At 42.3% G+C, this 20259-nt stretch overlaps 1 protein-coding gene across 4 annotated transcripts in view; it reads right to left on the bottom strand.

Moving 5' to 3' along the window:
• Positions 1-3233: 3233 nt before the first annotated feature.
• Positions 3234-20259, bottom strand: part of MYO5C (myosin VC) — a 50442-nt gene continuing 33416 nt past the window's right edge. For 3 of the 4 annotated variants that reach the window (XM_053366083.1, XM_053366085.1, XM_053366084.1), the window contains 13 exons: positions 19264-19444; positions 17979-18072; positions 16873-16936; positions 15298-15466; positions 13799-13886; positions 13074-13172; positions 11750-11904; positions 9197-9286; positions 8559-8709; positions 6739-7021; positions 4965-5139; positions 3997-4077; positions 3234-3464 (listed from right to left, as the gene is read on the bottom strand). In XM_053366083.1, coding sequence (XP_053222058.1) covers positions 3312-3464; positions 3997-4077; positions 4965-5139; positions 6739-7021; positions 8559-8709; positions 9197-9286; positions 11750-11904; positions 13074-13172; positions 13799-13886; positions 15298-15466; positions 16873-16936; positions 17979-18072; positions 19264-19444 — 1783 coding nt within the window. In that variant the 3' untranslated portion in view covers positions 3234-3311. Of the gene's footprint in view, positions 3465-3996; positions 4078-4964; positions 5140-6738; positions 7022-8558; positions 8710-9196; positions 9287-11749; positions 11905-12651; positions 12796-13073; positions 13173-13798; positions 13887-15297; positions 15467-16872; positions 16937-17978; positions 18073-19263; positions 19445-20259 lie in introns of those variants that run through there. The other variant, XM_053366086.1, reaches the window with a different exon arrangement.

Here is a 20259-nt window from a genome sequence, read left to right as displayed (position 1 = left end):
CCCAGAAACCAATGTACAGATACAAAGCTGACCCAGTAATAGTTTGGTTTGTAACAGCGTAGAGTGATTCAGTAAACTTTCACTTGCTTTGGTTGGTCATCTGATGAACAGGATGGTGTACTGTATCTCTGTAGAAGTTTTTGATAGCAATAAAAAAAAGATTGTGCTGCACAATCACAGCTCTTGAAATCACATAGAAACAAACTCGTAAATTGAGGGCTCTCTTAAGCAACTGACATCACTGGATTCATGAAACAGTCAAGAAGCACATTGGAAGAATCAACCTCATGCTTCTTTAATCAGGTGTGTCAAAGCAATGATTCTTCAACATCAACTTTGTTGGACTGGTCATGTTGTGCGGATGCCTGATTATCGTCTTCCAAAGTAACCACAGTGGTACCTTGGGTTAAGAACTTTATTCGTTCTGGAGGCCCGTTCTTAACCTGAAACTGTTCTTAACCTGAGGTACCACTTTAGCTAATGGGGCCTCCCGCCGCTGCCGTGCCACTGTCACACAATTTTTGTTCTCATCCTGAAGCAAAGTTCTTAACCCAAGGTACTATTTCTGGGTTAGCGGAGTCTGTAACCTAAAAGTGTCTGTAACCTGAAGTGTCTGTAACCCGAGGTTACTCGGGTACTCTATTCCAAACTTAAAATGGAAAGCGTAATACTGGTCAACAAAAGAGATTTAAAGTCTCTCTCAAGGCAAAGCTTTAGGACTTCCGGTCTGCTGCGGAGGACAATGGCAGTGTGCTAAGTGTCATCCGTGACATAGAGTGGGCAGAAAGGCGTGGAGGGCAGCGCTAGAACTCAGCGCACCCCCAAAAAACCCCCATAGGAGAGTGGGGACCCGAGGGCTCCAGCTGAACTCAGGATGAAAGGGAGAAACATGCTAAGAGGAAGGCACTCTTGTCAAACCCTCACCGTGATCAACTCCTGCCCGGAAACCTATGTCCCGACTGTGGAAGGACGTGTGGATCCAGAATTGGCCTCCACAGTCATTTATGGACTCACTGTTAAAACCGTGTTCATGGAAGACAATCTTATTTGGCTACGAGTGTTCGCCAGAGAAGAAGAGGAACTCTCAGCAAACCCCCAATGCTTTGAATGTTTTCATTTCACTCTTACAGCAAAGAGGACCTGGAGCTGCTTCTGGCTCTAAGAACTCCAGCTCATCGTAGGGCAGCATCAAGGACAGCCTCTCTCTTCTACAAACACTGGCTGCCAATTAGCTTGCAGCCTAAGATTAAGGTGCTGGTTTGGGTGATAAACCCACTGTAGCTTGGGACCAGGATAGCTGAAAGATTGTCTCACCCCTTACATACTGTGATGGGTTTGTGGGGGGCCAGATTCCCCTAAATTCCTGGGTGCCAGATCCTCCCCAAAATTCCTAGATTTGGTAAAAGTTAGACTTAAATCAAAGTTTGATTAAACTTTGCCAAACATGGAAACGCCTTGGATTTGTTATGCTAACAAGCCAAGCCAGCTCAGAGCCAGCTGGATGGGCCATTAGCAGAGGACAAAGGCCGGTGATGGACAATCAAGGAAACCATCAGAGGGCAAGGCTGCCAGGCAAGGGGGAAAGGGGCTTCTTCTTTGGGGATGCTGGGACACGGGTGGCGCTGTGGGTAAAACCTCAGCGCCTAGGACTTGCCGATCGCATGGTCGGCGGTTCGAATCCCCACGGCGGGGTGCGCTCCCGTCGTTCGGTCCCAGCGCCTGCCAACCTAGCAGTTCGAAAGCGCCCCCGGGTGCAAGTAGATAAATAGGGGCCGCTTACCAGCGGGAAGGTAAACGGCATTCCGTGTGCTGCGCTGGCTCGCCAGATGCAGCTTGTCACGCTGGCCACGTGACCCGGAAGTGTCTGCGGACAGTGCTGGCTCCCGGCCTATAGAGTGAGATGAGCGCACAACCCTAGAGTCTGGCAAGACTGGCCCGTACGGGCAGGGGTACCTTTACCTTTACCTAGTGAGCAGGTTTAGAGTTTCAACTTTGAATGACAGTAGGTTGAGGGGAGGTCCTTGGAGTCAGTTAGCAGCGAGGATGAGGGAAAGAACTCCATGTGATCTTGGGGTGACAGGCTGTAAGCAAGCTATATAATGCATTTTAAATGGGCTTGTACATCTTCTAAAGAAAAATAATATCTAGAAACTCCAGCAGATTTCACTGCAGTTTTATCTTCAGGACGTCCACTACAGAGGGAACAGATCTAAGAAGAAGTGAGCCAAAGGGATGGTCAGGTAAGGACCAATGTGAGATGAAGCACCATCCATGAGACTATTGTGTTGCTAGAGCTCACATCTGAAAGGAGTATATGCTAGAAGCTCCGAAAATTGCCACAACACAGCACTTAAATAATAAAAATATTTTTTTTATAAAACGACAATGACAACCTTAACACTGGAAAAGTCAGAATGCAACAGCGTGGTAGAAATGACATCTGGATTCTTCAGAATAAATGTGTTGGTGAGCTGTGTCACTAAAAAATTATTAGTGTGGAAACACACTTGACATTCATCTGGGAATATGATGCCTATTTTGGATTTGTTTTTGCAACAGATGAATGCATCTTAGCAAGCTTCCCTCCCTTACCTGAGTTTTTTGAGTGTGAACCCAGATATGTGACAATATTCTGACACAATAAAAATCATGGTATAACCGTCATCTATTTCGTCTTATCATTTATATGCATACTTATTAAATAACCAAAATGAATGCTCCCATAAAACATACATATACAGACATGTAAATTTACAGTGTTACATATACTGTATCACAGTAAAATATTACAAAGAATTATCTTGTTAGTCCTTCTTTATAGAAAGTTATTTAGTAATACAGAGAACCACCATGGCCCCAGTGCCTTCTGCATGACTGGAACCCGGGGCTGAGCACCTGTAAGCTACAATGAGGTCCAATCTACAAAAGGGAATAAGATTAAAAGCATTTGGATGGGCCATAGGACATGCAGCAATCCATTTCTTACACCCTGATTTCCAAATGTTTTTCAAAAATTTATCTGCTAAGAAACACTACTTCACAGTGATTGAGGAAGCGCATAGATGAGTGATGTTCATTTATCCTTCAAGAGATTGATTCTTTTTTAGTTTACAGTCGTATCTTGGATCCCAAACGCCTTGCGAGTTGAACGCTTTGGCTCCCAAACGCCGCAAACCCAGAAGTGAGTGTTCCGGTTTGCAAATATTCTTTGGAACCTGAACATCCGACGTGCCTTGGTTTCCGAACGTTTTGGAAGTCAAATGGATTTCCAGAATGGATTCCGATCGACTTCCGAGGCACCACTGTATATGTTATATTCTAGTGAGAAAGCCAAGCTTGAAACTGCTGGGGATCTGTATCGTTTCCAGAGCATGCGGTGAAGGGGTGAAAGGAAATGTCACTTGAAAGAGATATTTCGTATCTAGCATCAACAGCGGAGAATTCTCTCTGTTGTTCAGCATAGCCTGGAATTAGAATAAAGAGAGAAAAGATTAAAGTAACAAGAGCTAAAGCTGCCAAAAGGAACAGGTTTTTTAAAAAAGAAAGTACCGTATTTTTCGCACCATAGGGCGCACCGGACCATAGGGCGCACCCAGTTTTTAGGGGGGGAAATCAAGAAAAAAAATATTTCCCGCCCCCAGCCCCAAAGAGCAGCATACAGGCTGCACACAACCTCTCCCTGCCAGAGGGGTTGCGCGCAGCTATGGAAGAAGGCAAGGCAGCAAGCGGGATGGATCCCACTCGCTGTTTTGGCTTCCCCTTTAGCCCCGTGCAGCCTCTCCTTGCCGGGAGACGCTGCGCAGGGCTAAAGAAGCCACAGCCCTGTGCAGCCTCTCCCTGCCGGAGGGGTTGTGCGGGGCTATGGCACAAGCTTGCATTCGCTCCATAGGACGCACACACATTTCCCCTCAATTTTTGGAGGGGGAAAACTGCATCCAATAGAGCGAAAAATATGGTACATGTCTTCTGAATGAGATTGTGATTTAATAATCATACCTGCACTTTACGAACGAATGATGGAGTCACCCTTTTCTCAAAATCATCTATGGGTGTGTAGGAGTTGAGGATTTTTACTATCTGTAGGGACGATTTAAAGAAATTCATGAATACTTCCGATACAAGTAAAAACTGTAATGATTCTACAGTCATAACTGAAATATGTATTGAGGTTACCCCCCCCCAGGGCAGCAGAATGGAAAAACATCAAGGGGAAAGGGAGGTGTCAGGAGGGGCTGACATAGCGAATTGGAAATTGAGCAAAAAAGAGAAACCCTGTTATAATCCAAGGAATAATATGGGGACTCATAGGATGGAGACGACGACAGCATAGGAAAATTTCAATTATGAAAAAAAAATCCAGAAAAAAGAGGGTGGAGGAAAGACAGAGAAAAGGAACTGCTAAAATAGCAATTTTAATGAAATGACTTGCACTTTAAAAGCGGTGCATGGCATCTCACCACAACTGTGCTCACTTGCACAATGCTTAAGGTAAAGGTAAAGGGACCCCTGACCATTAGGTCCAGTCGTGGCCGACTCTGGGGTGGCGGTGCTCATCTCGCTTTATTGGCTGAGGGAGGCAGCGTACAGCTTCCGGGTCATGTGGCCAGCATGACTAAGCCGCTTCTGGCCAACCAGAGCAGCACACGGAAACGCCGTTTACCTTCCCACCAGAGCGGTTTATCTACTTGCCTATTTATCTACTTGCACTTTGACGTGCTTTCGAACTGCTAGGTTGGCAGGAGCAGGGACCGAGCAACGGGAGCTCACTCCGTGGCGGGGATTCGAACCGCCGACCTTCTGATCGGCAAGTCCTTGGCTCTGTGGTTTAACCCACAGCGCCACCCATGTCCCTTGCACAATGCTTACCAGGTTTCAAATAAGACAGTCTGTACAGCCAGGGAAGTTTCATAAACTGATACTTTAGGAATCTACCAAGCAAGGGAGGAAGACCCTAGGTATAATACCTGCACAGCAGTGAGGGATGTGCAGCGTTCATAAATCTCCTTGGCATCCTCATCTGTGGTCTTTTTAACCTGAAGGAGCCAAGCTGCTTGGGAAAGAGGTTCCAACGTCTCCTTGGCAGAGCTGCTCTGCAGATTCTTCTGCTTAAGCCACTCTTCGAGATAGCTGATATTACACCTAGGAAAGGAAAAGATAATTTTGTTTAAACTCCCTTTTGTTCAGAAGCTGGTAACACAAGCTGCTGCCCCAGAGCAATGTGCTATGACAGAGTAAAATGTCTGGCATACTATGTATGCCATGCAAATGCGGGAATGTAATAATATTCCATTTATAAAACAACATTATTTTTCCCATTTTAGATTGCTTCCCCCCCCCCCATTTCATAAAATTTGGAAAGTTGTTTTCAAAATGTTTCTTTATGATCATGCTCCTACGTCAGCATAGGATAAAGTTACCAGATGTCCCCATTTCCTGGGGACAGTCCCTGGATTTACAAATCAGTCCCCATACAAAATCCATTGAAGTTGAAAAGTGTCCCCAGATTCATTGAAAAAAATCTGGAGACCTTAGCATAGGAACACTTGACCTATGCACTGTGCAAGACTTTATCAAGATGTAAGTCTTTTAATGCAATAATATTCAAAAAAAGGAATCAGTGATGGACAATAGAATGCATACTGTGGTCTCCCTGCTGACTTTTAGCCACCGTAAAATTATTTTTTTGAGTGCCCTGGCTCTTCTAAATCTGTACTGAAATGCTATTATTTTAAAAGTGCAATGCTCTATGTATCTATGCAGGAGTAAGCCCCATTCAGTTCAAGGAATTCACTCCCAGAATTAGTCGCTATAGGATTGCAGCCTAAATTTTGTTTATCCTGTGGATTTCTGCTGCTTTTTCCGATCTGCAGATATGCTTTATGCCATTTGATTTTTAATTGTACTGTATTTTTCGCTCCATAAGACACACCTGACCCTAAGACACACCTAGTTTTTAGAGGAGGAAAACAAGAAAAAAAATATTCTGAATGAAACAGTGGATGTATGATTTTTGTGGTTCATGCTGTGGCCACAGACATGCGATTTGAGGGTGAGTTTGGGGTAGCCCGATGCAAAAATACTGAGAATCCATGTGGATTCGTGCTTTGTAACCACGTTTTAAGTGGGGAGGGAAGGAAAAACACTGAAGGGACAAGGAGCACGCATGGGGTGTGTGGAGAAGGAGCTTTTCAGCGAGCTGAGCAGGGAGGAGGGAGGGGAAGAGCACTGTTGCTTTAAAGGAGCCAACCAGACAGGAGCCGCTTACAGCCGTGTAAGCAGCTCCTCTTCTCTCCCGCTTTGCTCCTTTAAAGTGAGCCGGCTCTCTTCTCTCACTCCTCCCTGGCTCAGGTCGCTGAAAAGCTTTGCTGCTTTTCAGCGAGCTGAGTGGGGAGGAGGGAGGGAAAGAGAGCACACTCGCTTTAAAGGAGCAAAGCGGGAGAGAAGAGGAGCTGCTTACACGGCTGTAAGCGGCTCCTCTCCCGCTTTGCTGCTTCAAAGTGAGCCACAGAGGAGGGAAGGAAGGGGAGCCATGGATCCTCTGCTCGCGACTGCAGCAGGATCCCCCTGCCATCCGTAGGCATTCGCTCCATAAGACACACAGACATTTCCCCTTACCTTTTAGGAGGAAAAAAGTGTGTCTTATGGAGCGAAAAATACGGTATTTTGGTTCCTATAACATTACCCTGGAGATTTTTCTTTTCTTAACTGACATGTTCTATTCTTATTCTTATTCTTAACCTTATCTGCATCCCCTTTCGACAAGAGCACATATCCTTGCGAAGGAATAGACTGTTAAGGGTAACTGCTCCAATCAGAAAGAAAAGCTGCTTCACGGCCTGCTTTAGGAGCTCTGAGTCCAAGCCATTCTGACACATTGTGGTATAAAAATAGCTGAGCTGTTGCAGGATGGAGGTCATGGTGTAGGCATCTGTGTCGTCTATGCTGGAGGAGCGCTTGCGGAATCCAGTCGGTTTTAAGCCAGAAATCCCCTGGAGGCTTTCATATTCCAGCATTCCAGGCACTAGAAAAGATAACACAGCAAGAAAGGAGAAAATAAAAAATAAAAATAAACCAAGTTCCTTTATCGCTGCTATTTGGCTCTGGAAATCAGTCCTGCTGTTTAAAGGTTTTAAATACCAGCTTACTTATTATTGCAGTAATGCAATAAAGAAGGGCATTTGGGTGGGCTACATTTTGAGATTTCCATTATTCAGTGAACACTGAGGTTATAACGGAAATACAAATGCTAAGAAATTCAGCAAGGCAGTCCTTGAAGCAGATTCAGAATGTCTCTTCTCAAACTGCATTATTCACAGAACTGCACCTCCATTCATACAAACAGATAATGTAATCTTTTGACTGGTGTATATATTACACACACACACATACAGTATATGTGTGTGAGAGAGACCAGACTCTCATGTACACTGGAATGACACTGGATGATATAAACCCATATATGCTACTGCGGGAGAAATAAACTGAATAAGTTTAGGAATAATTTTCTTTGCATTTATGCTGTTTAATCTGCTAAATGCATATACAGTGGTACCTCTGGTTACGTACTTAATTCGTTCTGGAGGTCTGTTCTTAACCTGAAACTGTTCTTAACCTGAAGCACCACTTTAGCTAATGGGGCCTCCTGCTGCTGCTGCGCCGCCACCGCATGATTTCTGTTCTCATCCTGAAGCAAAGTTCTTAACCTGAAGCACTATTTCTGGGTTAGCAGAGTCTGTAACTTGAAGCATATGTAACCTGAAGCGTATGTAACCTGAGGTACCACTGTATTTGTAGCAATACTTTATTTATATACTTTATTTTACAAAACAAAAATATTGCTCTCTCTCTCTATATATATGTATTCAAAGTCCATATTCTTAAACATCTGTGTAATATATATTCATAGAATCATAGAACTGTAGAGTTGAGACCATGAGGGTCATCTAGTCCAACCCCAGGCAATGCAGGAATCCTGCCCATAGCCATCACTGGGTGGGCTCACACTACCAACCTTCTGGTTATAACAGTTGGATGCACTGACCCTTTGCACCACACTTTTATTCGTATTTAAGCAATTAAAATAGAAAGAAAAAACAAATCCGTGCACAGAATCTGATTATCACTTAAACAGATATTAGCATGAGTATGTTCCAAGCCTTTGATGGTTTCTTGAATCCTGACAACAGAGTTCATGGTTTCTCTTTAAAACAAGTTGCAGTTTTTGCATCATTTGATTGCTGAATATTTTCCCCAGCAGCCCAGCTAGAGAGTGCCTGAAAATTCAATATCACAGTGGTTCAACTGATAGGACTGGAGGAATCAGCTAGTTTTTAGCCTTGATGAATCCTATGCACCTCTATTCAGAAGTCTCACTCTGTTCAGTGGTTCTTACTCCCAGGGAAATGTACATAAGATTTCAGCCACGAATACATGTAAATAGACTTTTCAGACATGCATAAAGAAACAAGAAAATACTAATAATTCATTCCTATATCTTTTTAGCCATTAGGTTTAGAAATAGCTTAGAATGTGTGCTGCTATCAGCATTTATTTCTTACCTATCATTGGTTGAATATTGTTCTCCATTACAATGATAAACTGATGATAAATGCGAATGGCTAGATCACTAAGGACCTGTCTGTATTCCAAGAGGTCAAAGTGCTTCAGATTGTTCTTATTTTGTTGTGGAGTATTGTGCTTCATAAATTCCTGAAAATCAGATGTATAAACATGTGCCATTTAAGACCATAAGTATAATACAGGTTTTATACTTCTGCATATTAAGTAGAGTAGTACAAAAACAAACATATATTCAGAAGAGCAAAAGGCTATTCATGCACTCTGTTAATAAGTAAACATGCAAACATTTTTACCTAATGCTAGAAGTAATTTTAATGGAAGACAGCAGCTTTGTTTTGCAAAGAATAACTCTTACTTTCAAGACCTGTTGTCCAACCCATGATGGATCTTGACAAGAGAAAGGGCATGTTCACAATCTGCAGGACACAAGAGCTATCTCAGGCCAGGCCCAAACCTTTTAGGTACGGATTCACAAGGCTATGGACTACAAGGATGTGGTGTCTAGGTCTTCAGGTGAAAGTTGGTTCCAACAGGTGATACTTGCCAAAAAAAATTTAAATCATGAACTGTATTGCGATGTTCAACTATTTTATAGGGAGTGTGAAATTATTCTTACCTCTTCTCCACTGTACTGTTTCAGACAGTTAAGAAAATGGCATGTGTTTGAAAGCCAGAAGGACAACATCTCAAAGTCTTCAACATGTTCCTAAACATTAAGACAATGTGTTTGCTTAATTTATATTTCATATATTTACCCACACCACCTCAATCTTCGCAAGCGGTTGCATGAGAATTCAGAAAATTGTGCACAATGGAGGTTAGTCTCTTTATTACATATCTGGTTTATTCACAAACATAGACAGCCTGAGTCTACTTATGGAGGGGCTCATAGCAGCAGCACCCCAAAAGGCACCAGCCTATTTCATATTAAGAGCATCATATGCTGCTCTGTCTCTGCAGCATCCCTTTCTCTGCAAGGTATCTCTGGCTCTGCAGGGCCCATTCAGCTTACCCTAACCCCAAAGCTTCCTGGTTACATTATGGTTACCAGATTTTTTTCAATGAATCCAGGGAATTTTTTTGAAGCTGAGTAGCACCAGGGAGTCAGTAGTGGGGATGGTGAGGCAAAAGACCCTGGGCCCAAGCACACATGCATATTGTATAAAGATGCACAGCCCTTCTTTTGCACCCTGTGAAACATAAATGCACAGAGGTTTTTTTAAAACTGGGCAACGGTGCACCGCACACCCATGACTCCCGAGCCTTCCCCAATCTCCTTCCCCCTTCCCCCTTCGTTTTGACAGATGAAGGGAGGCTTGGGAGTCACGGGCGGGCGGCCGTTGCCCAGGAGGGGCCAGCCTGGTAGTGCAGTTGGCTCTGGCTGGCTTCAGGAGCTGCTCGCTGCCGTGGTGCAGGAAAAATGCCAGGCGTCACAGCAGTGAGCAGCCCCTGAAGCTAGCCAGAGCCAACTGCACTAACAGGCTGGCTCTGGGCTGCTAAGGCTGCAGCTGCCATGTTTCCTGGGGACAGATTTGCAAATCTAGGGACATTCTGGGGATGGAATTTGTCCGGGGACAGATTTGCAAATCCGGGGACTGTCCCCGGGAACCAGGGGCGTCTGGTAACCCTACATCACAATCTAAAATATTCCCCCCTAACCGAAGCTCTGGTCTTTTGTACCCAGAGGAAGATCCCTCCTTTGATGTGTGAAATGACTCATTACCTCAAGGAAATTCCTTGAAAGTTTAGTCTTCACACCTAGCCCCCCTTTGAACTCCTAATGGCTTATCCCAACCCCAGATGGCCACTTCACAAGGAAATCAGCCTTTTCCATTGATTTGCCTGGGATTACCATCCTAATACACAACTTCAGAATTCTGCATAACTTAATTAACTTTTACACATGCAATTACTGATACTCAGCAGTAGGTCTACTACTAAATGCTAATTAAACACCTCAAATCCAGTTACAATTTAAACAGCTTGTGCCTTAAAAAAAAGGTAAAACAGCTTGTGCCAATATAAACTCAATATAAAATTCAGGTCCTGTATACCTGAAGGAGCGTCTCCACCCCCATCGTTCAGCCTGGACACTGAGATCCAGCTCCGAGGGCCTTCTGGCGGTTCCCTCATTGCGAGAAGTGAGGTTACAGGGAACCAGACAGAGGGCCTTCTCAGTAGTGGCACCCGCCCTGTGGAACGCCCTCCCTTCAGATGTGAAGAAAATAAGCAGCTATCGTCTTTTTAAAAGACATCTGAAGGCAGCCCTGTTTAGGGAAGTTTTTAATATTTAATGCTGTATTGTTTTTAACACTTGACTGGAAGCCGCCCAGAGTGGCCCAGAGTTTATTATTATTATATAAACAGCTTGTGCCTTAAAAAAAAGGTAAAGGACCCCTGGCAGTTAAGTCCAGTCATGAAAGACTCTGGGGTTGCAGCGCTCATCTCGCTTTACTGGCCAAGGGAGCCAACGTTTATCCGCAGACAGTTTTTCCAGGTCATGTGGCCAGCATGACCAAGCCGCTTCTGGCAAAACCAGAGCAGGCACTGCGACTGCAAATGAAAGTAAAGTTTATTCCAGCAGGGAAGTCGCAATGTCTGCAACTTTATAGGAGAGATGCAAGACTTAAGGTGAAAGGACTTATGGCACAAACTGACGTAATAAGCATGAAAGAACCAAATCAGAAAATAACAGGAACTCAGCTGACTATGCATACGTAACCTGCATAAGTAGCTGACCATGAATAGATTCAGCTATGAAACGTGCTCAGCTATTTTTGTTTCATGTGACCTTCATGATAACCATAATCAAAGCTCTGAATGCATAGTCCTGTAAATCTAGGCTTAAAATCCACACGAGGCGGCAATAAAGACAGCTATGACATAATGTTTTGCAGCCATGAAACGACTCCTTTCAATCATATACTTTATATTTGTGACACGATACGGCACTATGTAATTTGCAGGTAGAGATTTATCGAGTTCTACTTAATGGAATTATCTGCAAGCAAGAAAGAAGAGTGAATGACCAATCTGAATAGCACAATTTCTCTGGTAAGCAGTCATGGCATGGGAATTGTTCCGTTAGTCAACCTATAGCTGCAAAACATTCTGTTGGGCTATGTCAACTGTACAGAAAGAAAGCAGACTGCATGCAAAATGTTCCTACCTTAATTACTTGTTTGATACTATTGATTGACATATTCATGAAGGATTTCAGCATGCCATCATCGTTCAGATAATCTGCATATCTCACACACATGAAGAGGATGTGAGCTGGAAGTCCTGGTATCATATTTACCACCACTCCACGGGGCTTCAGTTCTGCATGAAACCAAGAAACAAACGGTGTTGATTATTTAGTGAGCACTAAATAAGTTCTATAGGTTAGCCATTCTTTTTAAAAGAAATGAAATTGTAACCAAATGCATTTCTTCCCCCCAAAATCTCATCCTGTTCCTGAATCGTATTATTTTGGATCTCTACAATTAAAAAATATGCACAAAGGACTGAGAAATAAGAAAATTAGCACAAGCTACTTGCTTTCATTTTGCAATTTATGTCTCTTGATAAGAACTTACTTTGGATAACCACACTATAAAAACCACAGAGAAACTGGCTAGGGCTGAATGAGTAGCCACAGATATTAGCAATACACAAGACTTTCAAGACATAGCAAAGTTGTCTTAAAGAAGCTATGTATTTAGCTTGCCTGAAAACATATCACAAAAAAGCTGTAGTGAAAATAATAGACTCTTCAAAGTGAGTAATTGTGTTAGCGAAAGCTCACAAAAACCCAAAATATTAACGTGGATTACTGAGGAGATTTACAGATTGAAAATGAATGGGAAGTGAACTGCAAAGAAGCAAAACATTGCAGTTGTTTGCTCAGGTATAAATGAAACCCAAACTTCCCAAGAAAAAATAGGAGGGAAACATGCAGAGGACATTCTGTGACCTTATGAATGTCTGGGAAAACAATAGAATAGAGAGATGAGGAGGAAATTGTGGATGGGACACAGTAGTTACAGAGTTCCTAGAAAGGCAGAGAAAAATATATTAAACACAGACCTGGTATATTTGGGCCTGGTTTGTGATGGCCATTTGAGGAAGAAATGGTGAAAACACAGTGAGAGGGAAAGATTTCAGCAGAGGTGACATCAGTTTTAACTTCAAGATGTATTTCAGAGATAGTGACTTACAGTAATGGTAGATCTGAGAAGAAAAAAACAAACTCATGACCCTGGAGTCTTCCAAGTATTTAGCCTCAAGAGTGAAGAGTTTAGGAAAGTTACAGAAAGCACAAATATGTCACACACATTTCCCCCCACAGCTGTTTTAAAACAGAAGCATCATAGAGCTTTTAGTAAAACAGATAAGATAGGAAGGAGAAAAAACATGAATACTGGCCACGACTCCAAAACTTCCAGCAACAACTATTTGGCATTGCTTATGAGTATACTTAGGTGAAATTGAAAGTGTTATGGAAGTACCAAGGATCAGGTTCTGAACAATTTTTCCTTCATCTTCCTTTCTGTACTGCAACATTCCAATGTATTCTTTTGGCATGGACAACATGGGTTCTTCATGGGCTGTTAAACATTAATATATATTTACTTTCAGAAAAATACTACATTGGCATTAGAAGGTTGGAAAGAACGATCCATGTCACAAATCACAGTGTGAGACAAATTATTTAATACAAATGGTCAGGCTTTCTGCAGCAGTCATGGCCTGTTAAGCTTTGGAACAGAGTTATTAAAAAATACAAAATAAAAATCAACCACCACTACCAACTAGGATCGCACATAAACATGTTGGTTTGGGTCAGTGCATCAGTTTTCAGATCAATCATTTGATGACTTGGGAGGGGGGTGTATGTGGGGGGGAAGGGAGAGAGAGGTAAGGAGGGAGGGAGGGAGGGAGGGAGAGAAAGGTACCCACTTTTGGCCACACCCACAAAAGCTGTGTCCCCACCCCCATTCACCAAATATAAACATACCCCTGCAAAAGTTAGCCACCAATGTCTTAGTCCCATGCTTCTAGTATTCTATGGCAGTCTTTTGTAGCAGGATTTCAGTGAACAGGCAGCACTGCATGATGAATTTGATCCTATGAACTCTCATAATTTTTACCATAATGTCGGTCTCATCTTCCATGTAGTTTCCGAAGAAGCACACATTCAAACAGTTTTAAAGAATATATTTAATGCCCTCACCTGTTTCTATAGACTTTCTAAGGGTCTTGATCTGATCCTCAAGTTTCTTTATTATTCTGTCCTTCTTATCCATCTCCTCTTCTAGATCCTACAGTGTCCAATAAAGTTGAGAAAGAATGATCTGCTTTAAAAAATGCATTTGGGACAGCTGCATATCCCTGCATTGCAAGGGGTTTTACTTAGGGTCCTTCCAAATCTACAATTCTATGACTCTATGCAGGACAAAATTCAGGTGTATTACTGGCCGATAATACGCATGATAGGAAAACGGCATTGTTACTTACACAAAAAAATTAGATTCTGAGCAATGCTATAAATCATTGGCTCCCAATCACCTAAGTCCTATTCAGAAGGAACATCAGGACTGACCCCAGATGTCTCCACAGTGCTTGATTTGCCTTATCTCTGCTTTACATGGAACGTGGACCTTGCCTTGTTTGTTAAAAACACGAGAAGAACATAAGAAAAGCCCAACAGGATCACATCAAAGGCCTGTCTGGTCTAGGATTCTTTGTTCACAGTGACTAACCAGATGCTCATGACAAGCCCATGAGAACATGAGCACAATAGCACTCTCCAGCTCATCATCCCCAGCAGGTTAAAAAAAAAAGGTAAAGGACCCCTGGACGGTTAAGTCCAGTCAAAGGCGACTATGGGGTTGCGGCGCTCATCTCGCTTTCAGGCCAAGGGAGCCAGTGTTTGTCCACAGACAGCTTTCTGGGTCATGTGGCCAGCAGGACTAAACTGCTTCTGGTGCAACGGGACACCATGACGGAAACCAGAGAGTACGGAAATGCTGTTTACCTTCCCGCCGCAGCGGTACCTATTTATCTACTTGCACTGACGTACTTTCGAACTGCTAAGTTGGCAGGAGCTGGGACAGAGCAACGGGAGCTCACCCCGTCGCGGGGATTTGAACCGCCGACCTTTCAATCGGCAAGCCAAAAATATTAGAGATATACGCAGCCATCATGACCAGGCTATTGTTGCCTTGCTTGCCTTTGCAGAACCTGAATGTCTTAGCCTCGTGTAACTTATAAAATTATTTTAAAAAATGTTTTAACATTTAAATTTGTTAGGGGGAAAATCAACACTAAACTGCAGTTCCCAATCTGTGGGCTCACTCAACTCTTTTCCTATGCAAGGTGTCTTTGTATAATAAGAGTTGCAGAAGAAAGAGAGCTTTGGAATGAGCTCAACATATAGCTGGCATCCCAACTAGACACATTCGTGAAAAACTATGGAAAAGAGCCAAGTGACGCATGTTCTCATCCCACTTTTAAAAATCATTTTAATATAGAATCTCAAATTGGTTCCCCCCCCCCTTTGTACAACATATCACAAAGGGTTGAAACTCTTTGTGATTTTAAGGCAATAAGGCTATGATCCCAATCACACTTACTTGAGAGTAAGTTCTATTGAATTGAGTGGGACTTACTTCAAAGTAAGCATGCATAGGCTTAAAATAATCCATTACCAGGAGCATTTTCCTTCCTCACCGTATTTTCTGTAGTAAGATATGCCATATCTTGCCACATTTTGTACTTGGTTTCATCCTCTCCTTCGTGTCGCTTCTCCATATGATCATTTATGTCCTGAAGCTCGTCAGATGTGGCTATCAGCCTTTCTTTTTCCTTCGTGCGTATTTCATTTTGAATGTGCAATACTCTAAAAAGGGATTAAAATGTATTAATTCTTTCCCTGTGCATAAAACAAAGAGCTGCTACGAAATGGAACACTGGTTCACTTATCATGAATAGGCTTCAGGTTAGAAGGCTGAGCCAACCACGTTGTGAGCTCTGCTCTTGGACTTAACTTGTGTGCGACTTAACTTTCCTTCCCTCCTCTGCTTTCCACCTCAGTTTTCCATTCATGACCATGCACAATCGGAAACAGAGTTTGCATGAAGACAACAGCTACAAAAACCTAGGAGTGAATGGCAGACCAGAGGCCACACATCTCAGTCCCGTGAGAGGAGGAAGGGAGCAGTTGTGTGAGGTTACTTAATAATAATAATAATAATAATAATAATAATAATAATAATAATAATATATTATTTATACCCCGCCCATCTGGCTGGGTTTCCCCAGCTACTCTGGGCGGCTTCCAAAAGAATATTAAAATACTGTGATACATCAAACATTAAAAGCTTCCCTAAACAGGGCTGCCTTCAGATGTCTTCTAAAAGTCTGGTAGTTGTTGTTCTCTTTGACATCTGGTGGGAGGGATTTCCACAGGGAAGGCACCACTACCGAGAAGGCCCTCTGCCTGGTTCCCTGTAATTTGGCTTCTTGCAGTGAGGGAACCGCCAGAAGGCCCTCGGTGCTGGACCTCAGTGTCCGGGTAGAACGATGGGGGTGGAGACGCTAGCCTCAATGATCATAGACAGCTCTGTATTGTAGGAAGGGCAAGGTCATTTGTGGCTCAGGATGATAACCTAGAAGGCAGAGTAAATGAATCCATGTTCCTTTCTCGGGTTTGCATCTCAGTCATCCATACTAAGCTAAGTCAGAGTGGGTGAGTTGAGCAGGTGATCACCTAGGATGAAAGCATGTGCTGTCGGACTCTTCTGCCAAGTGAGTTTTCCACTGAGGCTTTTTATATTGAATGTGGGTGCAGGCAACCAGGTGGCACAACCCACAAAGTGGATGTTCTCATGTGCTAACCTGAGAATGGCTCACAAGTCCGACTTTCCGTTCATTTGAAGCTCATCTGCACTTTGTCTTCAGCCTACCTGGAAGCTAGAACTGCCGACAGGTCAGAAATTAAACCCGCTTGGCCTGCCCGTCTCCCTTTAAAAGGGGACTCCTCCGTAGAAATTGGCAAGTGAAGGTTTTCATGGCATGGAACTAAACATGCTTGTGATCACTTTTCTAACTGCTGCAAATCAAAGGGCAGTTAAGGGGGCAACTATATGGGCTGTTTCAAAGGCTGGCAATCTTTTCGCAAATGTAGCATTTTCAGTTTCTTATTAAAAACCAATATATTGATTTTGGAGCGTTACCTCCTTTTCCGTGAAATTAAATACTCAAATAAACTATGCCCAACATTTTTCAGAGGCTTTTTATGATTACCTTATTTGTGTTCCTTCTTTTTCCTGGTTATGACGCAGCAGATCTGCCCTTTCTTCCATTTTCTCTTTAATAATAACAATAAACATAATTTTACTAAACCAACCTACACTGGGATTTAGTGTAATCTACAGCAAGATTATCCATGTTCTCATATACAAAGTTGCACTATAAAATACACAATCCATCTAAAAGTCCAGTTTTATAATAGAGTTTCCCCTATTTAGGGACAGAGAGAACATGATCCCAACAAAACATATCAGACAGAAATCAGCTGGTGAAGCAATACTAAAAGTGAAAGCTAGATTGTAAAACATTCTTAAAATTAGCCGGAAGCCACAACCATTTCCACAAATTTCCATTAAATATATGAAATAAATAGTATGAACGGCACTGCAAGAGTTATAATAAACAATACAAAACACCTCAGAAAAAGGAAATATAATTAATGATAAAATAATTAAACTTTAAAAACTTACAGAATTAAAAAAAACCATAATGAATACCTATGTCTTATGATTCTTTGGCCATTTCAACAGCAGCCACAAAAAAAGCAATAATGCATTTAAGAGTTCTGGAATATTTCAGCATACAATTCTGATACAGTAGAACCTCTACTTACGACCGCCTCTACTTGGGCCCGATCCAAGTTGCGAGCATGGCAAACCCGGAAGTAAATACCAGGTTTGTCACAATTTGCGCACATGCACAAGCGGCTTCTGCCATTTGCGCATGTGCAGAAGTGGCCGTCGCCTGCACATGTGCAGAAGCACGCTGCCACCGAATGTGCATGCACACAATGGCGCTTCTACCAGCAACCCGGATCAACTTATGGATGGACCTCCGGAATGGATTACGTAAGCTCATACCAAGAACAAACTTAGTTGGTCTCTAAGGTGCTACTGGACAATTTTTTAATTTTTTAATATATTTCTACTGCGTCAGACCAACACGGCTACCTACCTGAACATATGATCTACGTACTTAATGAATTCACTATAGAGATAAGTAATTATAGTGAGCTGCACTATATACCATAAAGGGAAAAAAATATCCTGTTGCTATCTTTATCAAATTGAAAATGGAATGACTCCTAGTTGAAAAATTACCTTTATTCTTTGCAGTTTCTTCTTGAAGACGGTTTTCAAGATCCGTCTTCTGCTTCTGAAGCTCAGCAATCTGCTGCTTAAGATCTGGGATCATCTTCAGAGAAAGGGGGAAATATTAAAGTGAAGCTACTCACATCTTGCATCAATGTTGTATGTCAGAACTGTAGAATTCTATAAGCATTAGCAAGGAATATTCCTTCCCATTTACTCCAGAGCTCATCTGACCGGGAGAACTGCAGCCTCCTATCCGAAAAAGATCCTCATGCCTGTGTTTTAATTGGCTGACTGCAACTTCGAAGACTAAGAATACTTCTTTAGTCATTGACAAATTTTCTGAGCAATCAACAGATGTCCTTAGAAACTGCTGCTTTTACTGCAAGGCCTGCACAAACCTAGATTTTGATCTCTTCTAGATTCAAATACCTGTTATGTTCTTTTCATAGAATCACAGAATTCTAAGAGCTGGAAGGGACTACAAGGGTTATCTAGTTCAACTGGCTGCAATGCAGGAATCTCTTGCCAAACAAATGAACAACCCTGAGATTAAGAGACTCACACTGACTGGACTATCAAAGGGATCCTATGAAGCTCGAACAATCCTTTCCCTCCCATCTTGGGCCAATGGCTCTGTGGGTCTTTTGTTTTCCTCCTCGTCTGTTGTTGATCAGTCTCCTATGAGGCTACACATACAAGCACCTACCTATGCCCTCATCCAGACATAAGACAGCATGACTTATATTGCTTATCTCCTTTGTAATATGTGTGTGTCAGTTCAAATAAAACTTCTGAGACAGGACTATAGCTTATTAGTTGCTCATTGTGTGTCCAGGAACTTCCCTGTTGGACAAATAAACAGGATTGTTTGAATTACTTGGACCCAAAAGGAAATAAAAGGTGATAAGACTAAAATCAAATAGAGAGTCACATTTGGCTGAATTTTTTTGAAGAGTTTTTTGAGTATTTATTTTCTTCTCTGTTCCCAGGCTGCAAATGCCTGGATAGCTCAGCTGGTTAGAGTGTGGTGTTGATAATGCCAAGGTTGCAGGTTCAATCACCATATGGGACAGCTGAATATTCCTGCATTGCAGGGGGTTGGACTAGATGATCTTCAGGGTCCCTTCCAACTCTACAATTCTCATCATATGTGCAATTTGTAACTCCATTGAGGATGAATTCTTCATAATTATGTTCCGCAGTAGCTGCTTTTGCTAAACAGGATCCCTGTTTATATTCAGAAGCTTGCTACCACAATATGTTTTTCAGTTCAATAATACTCAGTCCTCACCATATTTTCTGAGGTTAGTCGGGTAACTTGGAGCCGGATACTGTCATTGAGGTCATTTTCCTCCCTGAACAGTTTCTGCAAATGGTTTATTTCTTGACTAAGATGTTCAGTTTTAGAATTGAGGCCATCTATCTCCCTTTCATAGTTCTCTTTCTGTGACTGGAAATGGCTTTCCAATACTCTGTTGAGAGAAGGGAAACACATAAACAGTAAAATAAACAGTACAAGATCCTTGACACAAGATCCTTTTAAGACCAAGAACCATGTAACGTAAAAAAACAAAGCACTTTCACTGCAATTCACGTAGACAGAAGGAACACCAGCAACCATACTACCAAAAAAGTTTAGAATTCTATACTACTAGAAAAAAGTTGATCTGGCTTAAAATGCTGAAATTTAAATTACATTCTCTAAAGCTGCATTACGTATGATTCTGGTGGTTTCTCAATCCATATGAAATGACCCCTTTTCTTTTTCCCCCTTTTTAAAATTTTCCTCAATGGTCAGTGTGTTGGAAAGGGTTTAAGACAAGACCATTGCACCAAACCCCTAATGTACGCAGGCTGAATATATACTATTTTAAAAAGTGGGAAGGTGAGATAAAACAGTGAATCCAGTCTTTTTACATGTGAACTGTTGAAATGAAATGTTTCAAACTAAGTCCTTTCGGTGATAAATAAAAGTCATTTTTGAACATGTACCACAAAACAAGACTACAAAAAATTCTGTAATTTTTTTCCAGCCAAGGCAGTAGCCTTTTCTCCTATCAGAACACCAATGCATGAACAGCAGGGACATGGGTGGCACTGTGGCACTGAACCTCTTGGGCTTGCCAATCAGAAAGTCAGCAGTTCAAATCCCCGTGACGGGGTGAGCTCCCATTTCTCTGTCCCAGCTCCTGCCAACCTAGCAGTTCAAAAGCACACCAGTGCAAGTAGATAAATAGGTACCGCCGTGGTGGGAAGGTAAACGGTGTTTCTGTGCGCTCTAGTTTCC

The sequence above is a fragment of the Podarcis raffonei genome, chromosome 14, assembly GCF_027172205.1.
Source record: "Podarcis raffonei isolate rPodRaf1 chromosome 14, rPodRaf1.pri, whole genome shotgun sequence".
NCBI classification, from domain to species: domain Eukaryota; kingdom Metazoa; phylum Chordata; class Lepidosauria; order Squamata; family Lacertidae; genus Podarcis; species Podarcis raffonei.
Note: the sequence above shows the minus strand (reverse complement) of the source record. Positions and strands in the feature narration are given on the sequence as shown.